This window comes from Camelus ferus, chromosome 32 (assembly GCF_009834535.1).
Source record: "Camelus ferus isolate YT-003-E chromosome 32, BCGSAC_Cfer_1.0, whole genome shotgun sequence".
NCBI lineage: Eukaryota > Metazoa > Chordata > Mammalia > Artiodactyla > Camelidae > Camelus > Camelus ferus.
Window position 1 is genome coordinate 18,548,657 of NC_045727.1, and position 14,716 is coordinate 18,563,372.

Here is a 14,716-nt window from a genome sequence, read left to right on the forward strand (position 1 = left end):
TCTCTACATTTCATTTTCTCTGAGTGGAGGTGGGATTGATAATAGCATGCACCTTGATAGGCCATACCCTTCAATAAATGATAAGCTGTTAGTCATAGTCTAAGTCCTGTTCCTTATTGTTAAGGAAATTAAACTATTTAGACCTGATAGAGCTGTTGAAAGGACAGAGGTGGTTAAATACCTGTACAGTGTCTGATACGTGGTCAGCCCTTGGCAAGTGGCAAGTTCTCATTCAACCTGACTGTCAAGCTATTCCCACTATGAGCAGAGAATTCTCTTGGTCTCAGTCAGCAGTTGGCATTTATGGTGCTTCACCACTGGACAGTCCTCTTGGGACCGTCATGCTTTTTCATAGTTCTCCATTGAAGCTGGCCTCATCTAGAAAAGATTTTGAACAATCTCATGGGAACATAGTCATAGAGAAGAGTCCTGTCTCTTAATGCTAAAATACTGGCTCTGCCCCTTACTAATGGTCTAACTTGGACTATGGGAGATTTATATATATATACACATACATACATACATACATATATATAGAGAGAGAGAGTTAATGGTCTTATAGGGTTGCTCTTCTGATTAAATGAGATCACATAGAAGGGACTTGACAGGCAGTGCGTACTCAAATCAACATGTTTCCTTTTGCTTTTCATACCATTTTGGTTATCACCATCTCTTGTTTCCTCATCTTTCCACCAATATCATTGTTTCCCTAACTGGCTTGTAAGCTTAAGGACGATACTGTAAAGTTCACTTATATGCTATCTGCTTTCAGATACTCCTTATGAATATTTTCCCATTTACTCCTAATTACAGTATCCTGGTGACTAAATTGAAATACAGGAAAGGTGAATTTTTATCTAATCCTTTTAGCAACTCTAGGACGTAGGTACTGTTATCCCCAATTTACAGATAAGGAAACTGAGGCCTAGAGAGGGTAAATGAGGTAGAATCAGAATAACAAAAAAAACCAAGGCCTATTTTGTCCAATCCAAGACTTTGTCTTCTACCCACAGCCTTTTGTTTGATTCTCCAGGGAATTTAACAGAGTAAGTAATAAATACTTCATGATGTGTTTTTGTTTGATTGATGAACGATAATAGACACTGCAGGCAGAGGAGGTTAATAAGAAAGAATTCAAAAACTGTAAGCTATAGATCCTTATGTGGTGTAAACAGAGATGAGCATGTAGCATTGCTGAGGGGATGATAATCTCTTATCCTACAGGGCTCCCTGGGAGAAATGTACGTTTCAGGATAGTCTTTAGGTACTCATCGTTTGCATTCAGTCTCCTGTTTTTCTTTTGGGAAGAGGTTCCCTCTTTTTCTGCCACACCTCACCCCCCACCCCGTGAGGGACTGTCTCCCTGTTAAGGAAAGATTACACCACTGTGCTCATGGCTTGGGTCGGCTCGTTTGCAGCTCTCAGGAGCTTGAAGCTGTTACCCAAGCTAAACAGGACCAGGGCTTCATAGCCCGAGTGACAGGACTGGTGAGTCTCAGTGTATCCAGGGATAGGAGAAACTTTAATGGGTGAGAAGTGTTAAGGGTCCCAGAATTATTTCCTACCCAAAGAACCATAATGACTGTATAGATGAGGGATTCTGCCAAAGAGTTAAAATAAAGAAATCTTTGTGTCTATACAATAATATGCCGAACAGGCTTATTGATGTGCACGCCGTCAGCCACCTCGAAAGGTGCCTGATGTACGTCATCTCCTTCAGTCCTCGTGATCAGCCTCTAAGCTGATTAGTAGAGAAGACACAACAGCTCTGAGACATCTCCCTGCAGTGCACGGAGGCTCTCTCCAGCTCTGTGTTTCTCCAGAACATGTGTGCCTGTCACAGAGCCATGTTGCCTCACCATGTGCCTTCTGTGGTGAATCCAAAAGAGACTAGTTAGGGAAGCAAAATTCCCACAACTCCACTGCCTCAAAACAACCATTCTTAACGTGTTGTGTTTCTCCCAGTTTTGTATCTACATGTGCACGTGCATTTCTTTTTCATCATGTAATTGGGATCATGTTGGTTCCCAGCCAGCCCCTCTTTCATTTCTTTAAGCATAAACATGTTTCCAACTCACTAAAAATGTCAAACATAATTTTCAATGGCTTTTCCACATTCCATCCCCTCTGGCATTCTTGGTTACCATTACAAAGTACGTACAGCTTTAATTCGGCAGCTTCTTTGGCCTTTTTTTTTTTTTTTTAACCTATTCCCTTTAAACTATGACAGGGAAGGTACTGTCTACCATTTAAATCCAACATTAACTAAAGAGGACACAGATTTGTTTTTTTTTAAACCAGAGGCACTGTTTTTATTACTTTTTCTCAATGACAAAGATCTATGATGCCCTGCCTCTAAAACCTGAGCTTCAGTCTGGACTTTTTTTTCTTCTGCTTCTCCAGAAAAAACAAGCTCCTCTGAAGGGAGAAGCTGCCCTCAGCTGTGAGTCCTATGCAAGATCCCTAATGATTACCTGGCATTTCTGCGTCACAGGCAGATCCTCGGGTGAGCGCTCCAGACTTTCACTGTTGGGCAGAGTGAATGGTTCCAAAGGCTGATACCTTTCTCTCTCCTGTCTTCTCATGCTCCCTCCTGTGATCAAGTGAAAGTTTCGAGATAGTCTTACTGGAACTTGTTTACAATCTGCATGTAACCTCCTGTTTTTCTGTGGGAAGTGGCTCCCCTCTCTGCTCCTTCTTCCCTGCCCCATGAGGGACTGTCTCCATATTCATTTATTTGGAGAATCACTCGTGAAAGACCCGCATGTTGCAAAAGCCTTGTTAGTTAACAGATGTGAATCAGTGTTGAAAGGGGCCACAGAGGCCCCTCAGTATGTTGACATGGGGGATCCCCATATGAGCTTTTTATTCTTGATGTGTTCACGTGGGCGCTGCTTTGAGTGAAGTAACCCAGTGAAGAGCTGGTTTTCCAGAAGGGTGGATTTCTGAATAATTCATTTCAGTGCTTGTGTCATCTGGGTTGATGGACCAGTGCTGTGTGTTCTAGGCTTGTAGCCAAAACCATACCTTTGGGAAAAGACAGTTACCAGTGATTTTGATTAAAATCTATCTAATGGATAATTTAGAGCCTCTGTCCAAAAAGTTCCAGTCAGTGGATGGGAGCAATTCTGCTCTAAAGTCTTCATCAGCCCTTGGCAGGATGGGAACAGTAAACACAGAATAAGTTATACATAAAACCAAACATACTCGATTTAACGGGTTGTCTTGCATTCTGGAATCATGCATCTTTGGCTATTTTAGTGTTTTGATGTCCCTTTAAAAAAAAGTGTCAGACTTCTTTTGTGCTAGGCACAAAGTAGATATCAATAAATATTTGTTAAGTGACTGGATGAATAAAATAATGATGATAATAAGTAATTATGTTTGATGTTTTTTCCTAGAGTCTTTCCTTGGCGAAATAAAAGTTGACTGCTCAGTGAAATATGCAGGAACCTTTGACTTAGAGGATGCCTGCTTTGAATTAGAGCTTTATAGATGGAATCGATTCATGCTTTGTTTATTCATTAAAGGATTACAAACCATGTACCTTATGCCCGGCACTGTTTTCTTTCTCTTAAGAAAATGTAATTATTTAATACAAGAAAAAGCATCGCTGGTCTGGGGAGTTGCACAAAGGGACCCGACAGGAAGCTGGGACTCGTGCCAGGAGAGCTGTTGGCCCTTTAGAGGGTGCCAGGGGTGTCCTGAGTAGTCAGCTTTGCTCCTGAGCCTCTTTCCACGTGTGTTTTTCACATAATGACCCACATCAGCCACTTGCCATTTTCCTTGCAGGGTTTGTGCACGTTTGCAAGCATGTTCACCGTTTCGCAGACCTCGAGAGCATGGTTCATCGACAGAGCCCGTCAGGCTCGAGAGGAAAGGCTCGTGCAGAAGGAGCGGGAGCGGGCAGCCGTGGAGATTCAGGCCCACGTACGGAGTTTCCTCTGCCGGCGTCGACTGCAAAGAGAAATCCGGTGGGTGTAAGGAACCCCTCAGCATGTTTTCTCTTGTACCCAAATAATAGCAAAAAAAAAAAAAAAAAAAGAATTGCAATATATATATATTGCAATTCTCTTAGAGTTCTTGAACAGCCTTCCAGCTGCTGTAAGCTCCTAGTTAAAAATGTCTTTTTTCACCCTTCCCTCCTTAGGAGAGAGATTGATGAGTTTTTTAAAGCAGATGACTCCGGGTCCAGTAAAAGAAGCGCACTTTGTATTTTTAAGATTGCCAGGAAACTGCTGTTCTTGTTCAGAATTAAAGAGGATAATGAGGTAAAATAATAATAGCAAACACACATCGTGCTTACTATGTGTCCATTTTTTAAAAATGAATATTTTATGAATATTAACTCATTTAGTCCTTACAGCAGCTCTATGAGGTAGGTTTTGTTACCCCCACTTCCTGCCCCTTTTATGTACTTGGAACATGTTTTGTTGGGATCATACCCAGCGCTGGGGACCATTACAGTCCTTTTCACACTGACTATTACACACACTTGTCCTCAGATCCAAACAAGAGGCAGGCAGATGAGTGAAAGAAGCCATTTATGAGACAATGAATACAGGTCATAATAAATGGCAGCTGACAGGCAGTGGTGGTGAAGACATCGGTGGTGGACTGTTGCTTACCCATCCAGACAGGTGGCTGCTCCTCAGCTCTAGCCACCGGTGGACTGATAGTCTGAATTTTTTTTTTTTTAAAGAGATGCTGGAGATCTTTAACACTCAGTTTTCTAATTTGTAAAAATTGGTAGCTAATTTGAAATTTCTTTGAAAATCCTGCAAGCAAACAAAACATGCTAGTTGTACCTTTAGGATTAGAGTTATCAACCTAGAAAGTACCATTCCAGGGAAGCAGCTAGTTACCTGGAACAGAACCAACGATCCCATTGAGGAGCACCTCTGTCTTCTTGGGGGTTAGACATCCGTTACTGCTAAGCCTCACATGGTGCCAGACTGGGGCACTGGGGCCCCAGAAGGAAATAAGATGGGCAAGGTCTTTACCCTCGAAGAGCCCGAAGCCCAGCAGGAGAGGGAGGGGTATGCTGGCAGTGAACACATGGTCACGCAGACAAGGACAGCCAGGTGCAGTGGGGTGACCCCCGTTTGCAGAGAAGGAAACTGCAGCTTGGTATGGTAAGGCGCCCAGGGCCACACTACTTTTAAGAGGGGATCCCAGGTTGGTATAGCCAGAGTGTAAACTGGGTTCCAGTCTCCACTTGTCTTCCTTTTGCATTTCAAGATGGCAGTGATGATGTGACAGTTTGTGAGTTAAAAGCAGGTATCCGTGGTGCTCACAGAATGGCAAACGGCTGAGCACAATTTAGGAGACAGCTGCTGGTCCGCAGGAAGCCAGGCCCAGCTTGCCAGTTTGATCTTGTTTTTCAAAAGGAGCCTCAGTCTAAAACACGGGTCAGGCTTATCCAGCCTCTGGGCCACCGGATTGAGAGCCTTTCTTTCGCCTTTCTGGTCCTCAGTCTCCACACCTTTAAGAATTAAATAGGATCCTGACGTGAGTCATTGGGCATCACGCCTGCACGTGCATGCGTGCCGGGTGCCCACCAAACTGCTGCTGCTTTCTCGTTTCTCCATTCATCGTGGGAATTTATAACCCCCATTTTGCTTCTTTGCAGAGATTTGAGAAGTTGTGTCGCTGCATCCTGAGCAGCATGGATGCTGAGAGTGAACCCAAGGTAAGAGGAGCAGGAGCTAGAAAGTCTCCCATGAGCTCTCAAGCTAGCCTATTTGGCTCTGAAGGTTCCTGTTGGATGTTCTGACTGTTGTATATGACTGCGTGTCTTCACACACATGCAAATAAGTAATGGATCAAGGGGGACGGTGTGGCTCAGTGGTGGAGTGCATGCTCAGCATGCACCAGGCCCTGGGTTCAAGCCCCAGGATCTCCATATAAATAAACAAAACATAATTTTAAAAAAAAAGTAATGGATCGAAAACATTAGCAAAGTCCAGCTGATTTTCTTTGTCTCTGTACTATCCAAGAAGCTGTGTTCTGCTCTTGCCTCTTACTGAAGGTAGTAAATTCTTTTACTAGGTTTTTACCTTTGGGTTTACTGTTAAAATAAGTCATGTTTGCTGCTCATTTATCCATTCGTCCCCATCCCCACTGCCTTATCCGGCTCTGGACCTGGGTCATTGGTCCCATTCAGGTAAGCCGCCCATACGTTGCTCTTTTTCCTGCTTTTAGGTATGGTACGTGTCCCTGGCTCTTTCCAAGGATCTCACCCTCCTATGGATTAAACAGATCAAAAACATTCTGTGGTATTGCTGTGAGTTCCTTGAGCAGCTCAAGGTAAAAAATAAAAACAAAACTGTAAATCTATCCTTCCCATCTGAGACCTGTAGGATGTATTGTCAGGGGCTTTGTGATTCCCTCCGAGGTGACACCTTTGTGATCTGTCAGTTGGAGTCTGGAGCCCCTGTTCCCAGAGAGAGTGAGTTAGATACTGTTGCCACTATAAGCCCTTTTTTCATGCACAGTATTTTGAATATTGACCTCCAATCACTGCGGGCTTGATGCCGGGGAATCTGTTGTTTTCCTTTCCATGCTTTTAGTATAGTGGATACTTCATTGTTTGTATTATACTAGTCAGGCCTCTTGTTACAAGTGCAGAAACCAAATGTGAGTGCAGCTGGTCATCCATAAGAGCTGAGCAAGAAAGAGAATATTCTGCTGTAGATTATGTTCCCTAACACGGCAGCTGGGGGTGATGAAGCCAGAGTTTTCCCTCTCGTTCCTTCCTCTCATCGGTCCTGCCCTTTGAAAGCACCTTGTTCTCTCCTGCTGGAATCATGACAGCCGGCAGTTCTGGCCCCATACCCGTACTCTGTCTTGACCAAAGGGAAAAGGGAGGCTGTCCCCACCAGTTCAAAAATCAGGAAGGACTCATAAAGGTCCAGTGGGATCCTGAACTGGTCACAGTGGCAAGACGGATGGGGTCCTGCCACCGGCCTCACCTGATCCTGTGCCCACCCTTGTGTTATGGGCAGGTGGGTGGGGGTGTGAGTGTGCACGGACAGCGAGGGTGAAGTTTTGGAGCAGAGGCTTGGCAAGGACTCGGGTAGCTGAGCGATGGAGCAGATGTCCCCAGACCCCCCAGTGATCCATTCCCACACATTTCTCTTGAGGGGCTTGTGAATGTCTCTCTTGGCCTTGACCCAGCAGGCACGAATTATAATCATGATTATAGTCATAGCCTGTGTTATACAGCATTATTTGTATGCCAGGCAGTGTTCTTAGTCCTTTATATACATTAATCCATTTATTTCTCACAATAATCCAATGAGGAAAGTAGCATTACTGTCCCTAGTCAACAGAGGAGGAAGCTGAAGTACAGAGAGGTTAAGAAACTTGCCCAAAATTACACAGCTAGTAAATGGTAAAACCAGAAGTCTGAGCCCAGAGTCCTTGTTAATGTTCAATTGCATTTCTGTTCTGTGGCTCCAGTGTATGTACATACATGCATTAAATACGTAAAAGCATACATATAGCAAGCCAGCCCTGGTCATCTTGTTTTCTAAGAATTCTCAATTCTCCATTCCCAAGAGTATTTCAGATTCTGTGGTCAAACACGAGTGTGCCAAAATCCCTGCCGTGTAACTGCTGAAGTGGTCATTCCCCAAGAGAAAAAGAGTGAAGACTGATTTGTCATCCTCAGTCCCTTGTTTGAGCCCGAGTGCTTTCGGAAAAGTTGTAAAACGCTTGCTCCACTGTCTTGGGCTGGAGGGTGTGTGTCTTAATCTTACTGTCTTTATTGTTTCTAGCCTGAAATTTTACAGGACTCCAAACTCATCACACTGTACCTCACGGTGCTTGTCACGTTCACAGACACTTCAACATGGAAAATTCTCCGGGGAAAAGGTCTGTGGGACTTGCTTCAAAAATCTTCCCCGAGTAGCATTTCCATAGGGAGTTTGGGGACTTTCTCACCTTTTTGAGAAGCGTTTTGCCACCACAGGCCTCAGGGAAGACCCCGAAACCACACACACGGGGTTGCCCTTGGCCCTTCCCATCACACTGCACTGTAGTACCCAGAGTACGTTCAGTGTTGCCTGCTCCAGTGTCTCCCTTCTTGGAATTTATGTTTGAGGCCCAGGCCCTCTGATCTCATTTGTTGTGACTCCCACAGCACCTCAGCCTCCAAGTGATAATATTCCCTTAAGCCTTGTCATTTCATTTAGAGAATGTTTGGCAGTAAATAGTTGTATCTTACCCATAAAATTTGCATGGGGAAGCTGCCTCCTTCCCTGAGTATTGTCCTCCGCCTTCTGTGTTTCATGTGTTCACTTCATTCATCCATTCCACGAGTGGCCTGCTATGTGCCAGATACTGTGTGGGCCGTGGAGATCCAGGAAAGGCCAGTGTCCTCCAGCGGCTTTAGGTTCTCAACTACTGTGTGCCCACCCTTCCCCATAGAACTTGGCGGGGGGTGGGGGCGGTGCGCAGGGAGGAGACAGGCATTGAAGAGAAGCAGATACAGGAATACGTGTGCGTATACAAGTGGTATGTCTGAATACGTACGTGTCATGACAACAGCGTGGTAAGTGGTGCTTGGAAGGAAGAGCACGAGAGAAACGAGAGTGTCCAGTGGGGCGGGGAGGCCTTGCATCGTCTGGTGCTCCGGCTCTCCTGAGGAGGTGATGTCTGAGCTGAGAGCTGGAGGGAGAGTTAGAGCTGGCGGAGTGAAGAGGAGGGACAAAACTTCAAAGGCAGAGGAAACTGCATGTGCAAAGGCTCCAGGCCAGGAAGGAGGGTTTATTTGAAGGCCTTATCCTGGACTCTGGTGGGGGGTGGGTTCAAACTGGGTGCTTTCTGGGTCCTGCCTAGGACCTCATATCCCACTGGGGAGAAGAGGTAGCCACAGCGAGGAGAAGGTGCCAGGCCCTCTAGGGGGTCTAGAAAAGGTGCTTCAGGAGCTTGGAGGCTGGGGATGTTACTTCTGGGACAATAAGACACGTCACCTAAGAGGTGACCCTGGACCCAGTCCTGCCAGGAAAGATGGAGTTCCAGAGATGCGGCATCTCCCTGTGCTCTGGTACCAGACGGAGGGGAGCAGGAAGGCGAGCCAGAGGATTGCTCGTTTCCTTACGGCCTGCAGCACATAAACTGTTCACCTCACAGCCAGAGGTTTTTTTCTCAGACTCTTTTCTTTGTTTAGGTGAGAGTCTTCGACCAGCCCTGAACCACATTTGTGCAAATATAATGGGACATCTCAACCAGTGTGGATTTTATTCTGTGCTGCAGGTCTGTGACCCTGTTCCTAATATGTGATCTCATTCTCCAGTACCTGCACTTGGATTTTTACTTCTGGTTCCGGCATACCAGCTGCCCTCCTCACAGAAACACGTTCTGCAGAAAGGCTTAGGCCGAGCTTCCTCTCCTCCTCCCCCCGCCTCAAGACACTGGTGGTTTGTGAAAAGGGAGGACGGTGACTGGGGTCCCTTTATTGTGCTACATCCTTGGCTACAGAGATAATCCAGCCACTTGAAACTCAAACTCAGGAAGGAGTCCTCAGGACTCATTTCCGCAGGTTCCTTCCTGGTTGGTGTCTGGATTCTCTTTCTGGCTCTGTGTCCCCAGACAGCCTTCCATCCACACAGCATGCTACCTGTGCCAGTTGATACAGCCAGGGAGTTACCAGAAATCCAACCAGTCACTGTTGAAAAGGACTTTGGAATTCTTGAGTGTGCGAAGTGACGTTGACTTAGTCCTTCCTTCTGCCCGGTACCGAGATGGGCCCTTTCCTGGTTTGGTTTCATTCCCTCCTCACAGCAACCCCGCGAGGCAGTGTGGCAGCCAGAGGTGGATTATCAGCAGTGCGTCTCAGTGGGAGCTTCTACCTGACACTGTAACTCTGAACTGCTCCTACAGTAATTGAGGTTTTAAATCTGGGATTTTTATCAGCTGTGAATTTTTTCTTAGTTGTGTATATTTTTTAAAACCTGAAGCCTCATATTTAAAATAGAGAGAGAGTGGTAAGGTGAACCTCCACGCCCATTACTTCTCTTTCATTCCAGTACAGGTTTTTATCTGAAGCACTCACTGTACATTTTTTTATGGACAAATGAATATAAAGTTGGCATTGCCCCCTGACCAGTTACCATGTTCTTTTCAGGTACTATTAACCCGTGGCCTGGCGAGACCGCGGCCTTGTCTGTCCAAAGGCACTCTGACGGCGGCCTTGTCCCTAGCGCTGCGGTGAGTAGGTAACCATAGCTGAGGAGCTGGCGTGCCTCTGAAGCCGCCGCCGCCTGCTTTTCTCTTCTCTCGTTGCTTGTATTAGGGATGAGCTTGCCCACTTTGCTAGAATTTACAGGCAGCGTTGTTCTTGGTGACAGTGACACATCTGTGTCTGCTCTGCTGCTGAATCTTCCTACCCCTGCATATTTTTGCCTCCTGGTTTGAGGGAAGGTATTCCAAATGATTTGCTTTTATTCTGCCAGAGGCCAAGCATAATCATTTTTCCTTTCGAGCTTTTAGTTGATAAAAATAGAGGAAATGTTAAGAGCTGGAAGAGGCCCCCAGCAAAGGGCTGGGTGAGAGAGGATTGAGGGAATAGCGTTGTGAACACGGGTTTAGAACGTTAGAATTTGGAAGACCGGAGAGGATGTGATACCTACCTTCACTTAGTCAGTTTGGAGATGTAAAGTACATAAGATGTTAAATATTTCCTAATTAAAATCATACTGGCAAATCCGAGAACCGCCAAGCGTGAAGAGCGATGCTTGTTAGTGAGTCCAGAACCTTCTTTAACTGTTGAGAAGAACAGTAACTTGGGGAGGTGTTAATCAGATAGCTTGATAACCTTAGGTAATCTTAACCCCCAAGATAATTATAACTTGGGAAAGGAGCGTTGTGGTCAGACCAGCTTAGTAAAGCTGCCTGTCTGCCCCTCCTGCTGATTCACAAGGCACCTTCCTGCTGAAAGCTCTCAAGTCCCGTGGTAGCAGATTCTTTGGGCTTGTTAACCTGACGTTGACCTGACCCAAACACATCTGAACATGGAATGCTCTTGTGCAACTTTTAGAAGGTGGAATATGTCTTAATATTCCATGGAATCATGGGATACCAGTTAGAAAAATGATGGCCTAGATCATAGATTGGCAGACTTTTTCTGTAAAAGGCCAGCTAGTAAGTATTTTTAGTAATGTGGGCCATGCAGTTCTGTCACAACTACTTTGCCACTGTAGCCGCCAGGCAGCCATAGACAATACTTATGCAAATGAGAGTGGTTGTGTTTTCCAATAAAACTTTATTTACAAAAACAGGCAGTATGCAGAATTTTCCTATGGGCCGTCCAATCCCTGGCCTAGACTGTGCTTTCCAGTAACCATTAGCCACATGGGGCTGTTTAAATGGAGTATTACAATTAAATAAAACTACGAATTCAGTTCCTTGGATGCATTAGGCACATTTCAAGTGCTCAAGGGCCACACATGACTATTGACAACTGCATCAGACCGCACAAATTTGGAACATTTCCATCATCACAAAAACTTCTGTTGGACAAGGCTGGTCCACAGCAGCACTGTCCAGTAGAAATATATGAGAGCCACATTAAAAAAGTCAAAAGAAAGGGGAAATGAAGCTTAATGATACATTTTATTTAAACCAGTATATCCAAAGTATTACCATTTTTGAATGGAATCAAGACTTCTCAATTATTTATTCTTACTAAAATTAGATAGTGTAAAAAAATTAAGATAATGTATTAATTTTTCATACTGAGTCTTTAAAAAGTGGCGTATATTTTACTCTTACAACGTAGGAATTTGGACTAGTCACATTTCAGTTGCTCAGTAGACAGTGGCTCCTGTATTGGACAGCTCACCTCTGGAGGCTCAACCTTCATAACAGGAACAGAATCCAACCGGTTATGCGGTAATTAGTAATAGAAGTAGAACAGATGATCTGGTTAGCAATCATACATTCGTTTCATTCTTTGAGAGGAGTTCCGTAGAGCTGTACTTAATGAGTCATAACGTCTAGGCACAGACAGGTTTGCCTTGAAGCAGGTTTACTGCAGCTCCCTTTCCTGGGTCCCCTTCGGGGCAGCTCATTCCAGCAGCATCACCTGCCCTCTCCTCTGCCAGAGGCAGTGGAGGGTCAGCCCACAGACGCTTGCACTCAGGCTCAGCAGTGGCTCCGTCTCCTCCTCCAGCTCCCAACGGCACAAGTCATCCTTCTGTCCCAGCATCCCTCCCCTCCCTGATGTGGCTGCAGCTCACACTGATTCACCAGGAGGGTCACGTCTATCATTCCATCATGTTACTTCTCCTTTAAGAATGTGACAGCATCCATCATTTTAAGTTCTTTCTTTCTGTATGTCAGAATCCATTGACTCAGTTGTTAAGGCCAGGCTGCTCTAAAGCCTTTTTCTTATACAGCATACTTTTTTCCTCCTCTGGGTATTTGTTCATAATTGAATATGACCAGGACCTTTTAAAACAAGGTATTCAGTGGTTTTGTCATGCAAGGATATGCTACCACTGAAAGTCTATAAAGTCGTAAGTGATGTGTTTAGACGTGATCACCAAATCTTGTAATACAAATAGTTACCATTCATGGGCCACACATTGTTTTAAGACTTTATACACATTAACTGTCTCCTCACCACATTCTCTTATCTCTGTTTTATGGGTGAGATAGCTAAGGCCCAGAGAGGTTAGGTCACTTGGCCTTGGTTACACAGGAGGGAGTGGCAGGCCCCAGAATTAAACCTGGGCCGTTTGACTCCAGAGTCCACACTCTTTACTTCTTATTCTTTATACTTGCTTCACATGTTGTACACATTTTTATATTCTAAGATCAATATATATTTCTTGAATTAATGGCATGTGGGACTCTTCCCAAACTTTCCCTGTTCTGTTTATTATCCAGGCCCCTTGTTTACACAGGTCTACCTGCTCGCCCTGGTTTCTGTTTTTCCCTGTGTGCCTGTCCAGCAACCTGGTTGCAGCGCGAGCTCTCCGTTGGCCAGAACTATGCAATGAGTGTCTCTTTTACCCTCCTCCCCGCTATGCTTTACACTGTTGTCTGTGTAGAATGTGTACCCTGTTAAATGTACAGCCAGCGGTACATTTATAGAATTTGACGGGCCTTACCTGCAACAACAGTAAGTAAGTTCAAGAAAGATCTTGATGACTTCATGCAGGGGAAGTAGATAATAGGAAATTGAGGGAAACGGAGTGTTTGTGTATATGTGATCTTGTGAAACTGGCCTCCTGTGAGGCTACCCTGTGTCCTCACAGAGTCCCCTGATGCCTGGCTCTCAGTTGGTCAGGCTTGTTTGTTACTTGTTAACAGGTCCACTACTTAGGGGTGTGGCTCAGGGTGGAATCCTGCTGGTCCTGTGAAAACCCCCAGAGAAGGCACCTACCCTTTATGCCTCTGTGATGATGCAGTCACTCCTTTGGAAGTGGGAAGTGACGAGCTGCAGTTTCAGCAGCGTTCTGCCGTGGTGTGCTGTGACTCTGTCTAGGGAATTGTTTAGTCTTGATTTAAATCTCTGGATAACATGTGGAAAAGAACTTGATTCTCTTTTAGGGAATTCTCTTCTGTCCAGCTTAGCTCAGAGAATTTAGCTTGGCTGGCCAGCCCCCAAGACAAGTAGTTAATGATGCTTTGAGCATTTCAGCCTTAGAAAATTTTCTTGTCCCAAAAATAGTACTCTTGAAAGTTTAAGTTTACAATACAGATTTTGGCAGTATAAATACCAGAAGCATGTTTGCTCATTGCTGTTGGAGCACATTAGCTAGAAGAGATCATTTTTCCCCCTGTCAGTTGTTCTCAGCATCTATTTTTTCTCTGCATGGGCCTCTGGGTGTTTTTTTAAAGCAATGACTTCATTGAAGTATAATTCACATATCACGCATTTCACGCAATTAAAGTTCACTGGGTGTTAGTGCATTGACTAGAGTTATGCAGCCATCACCACTGTCTAGTTCTAGAACATTTTAATTACCCTGAAAAGAAACTCCATACCCATCAGCAACTCCTATCCCCACTCCCCAAGGCCCCCAGGGGCAGCTCATCTGCTTTCCCTTTGGCTCTGCCTGTTCTGGACATTTCGTGTACATGGAAGCCTTGGTTATGTGGTCTTTTGCGACTGGCTTCTTTCGCTTTGTGTTTATCTGGGTTGCGGCGTGAATCAGTTCTCCAGTCCTTTTTACGGCCAAACAATGTCCTGTTGTGTGTGCAGGTCACATTTGGCTCATTTCTGCTTTCTGACTATTACGGATAGTGCTGTGAACACTGAGGCACAGGTTTTCAAGCGGGCATGTATTTTCATTTCTCTTGGATATATTTCTAGGAGTGGGATTGTTGGGTCATGTGGTAGCTCCATGCTTAATTTTTTTAAGAACTGCCAAGTTTTTCCCAAGTGGCTGCACCATCTTGTATTCCTGTCAGTAACCTAGAGAGTTCCAGCTTCTCCACATTTTTTAGCCAATACTTGTCTTTTTCATTCACCTTAAGGGGTGTGAAGTGGTATCATCTTGATTTGCAGTTCTCTGACGGCGAAGGATGTTGACCGTCTTTTTACGTGCTTATAAACCATTTTGTTTGTCTTTATTTGGAGAAACGTCCCTTTAGATCCTTGGCCTGTTTTAAAATTAGGTCATTTGTCTTTTTTTTTTTTTTTAAGAGAGTGTCAGACAGACTTTTATTAAATCATTAGAGAAAGGAGACAAATGCATAG

The 14,716-nt window shown here is 44.7% G+C and overlaps 1 protein-coding gene across 3 annotated transcripts in view; it reads left to right on the forward strand.

The window, feature by feature from the left end:
* Nucleotides 1-14,716, forward strand: part of UBE3B (ubiquitin protein ligase E3B) — a 47,339-nt gene that overhangs the window by 841 nt on the left and 31,782 nt on the right. For 2 of the 3 annotated variants that reach the window (XM_032471650.1, XM_006176146.3), the window contains exons 2-9: nucleotides 2,404-2,506; nucleotides 3,793-3,974; nucleotides 4,151-4,271; nucleotides 5,633-5,692; nucleotides 6,205-6,309; nucleotides 7,782-7,878; nucleotides 9,176-9,261; nucleotides 10,133-10,215. In XM_032471650.1, coding sequence (XP_032327541.1) covers nucleotides 3,814-3,974; nucleotides 4,151-4,271; nucleotides 5,633-5,692; nucleotides 6,205-6,309; nucleotides 7,782-7,878; nucleotides 9,176-9,261; nucleotides 10,133-10,215 — 713 coding nt within the window. In that variant the 5' untranslated portion in view covers nucleotides 2,404-2,506; nucleotides 3,793-3,813. The remainder of the gene's footprint in view (nucleotides 1-2,403; nucleotides 2,507-3,792; nucleotides 3,975-4,150; nucleotides 4,272-5,632; nucleotides 5,693-6,204; nucleotides 6,310-7,781; nucleotides 7,879-9,175; nucleotides 9,262-10,132; nucleotides 10,216-14,716) is intronic. The other variant, XM_032471651.1, reaches the window with a different exon arrangement.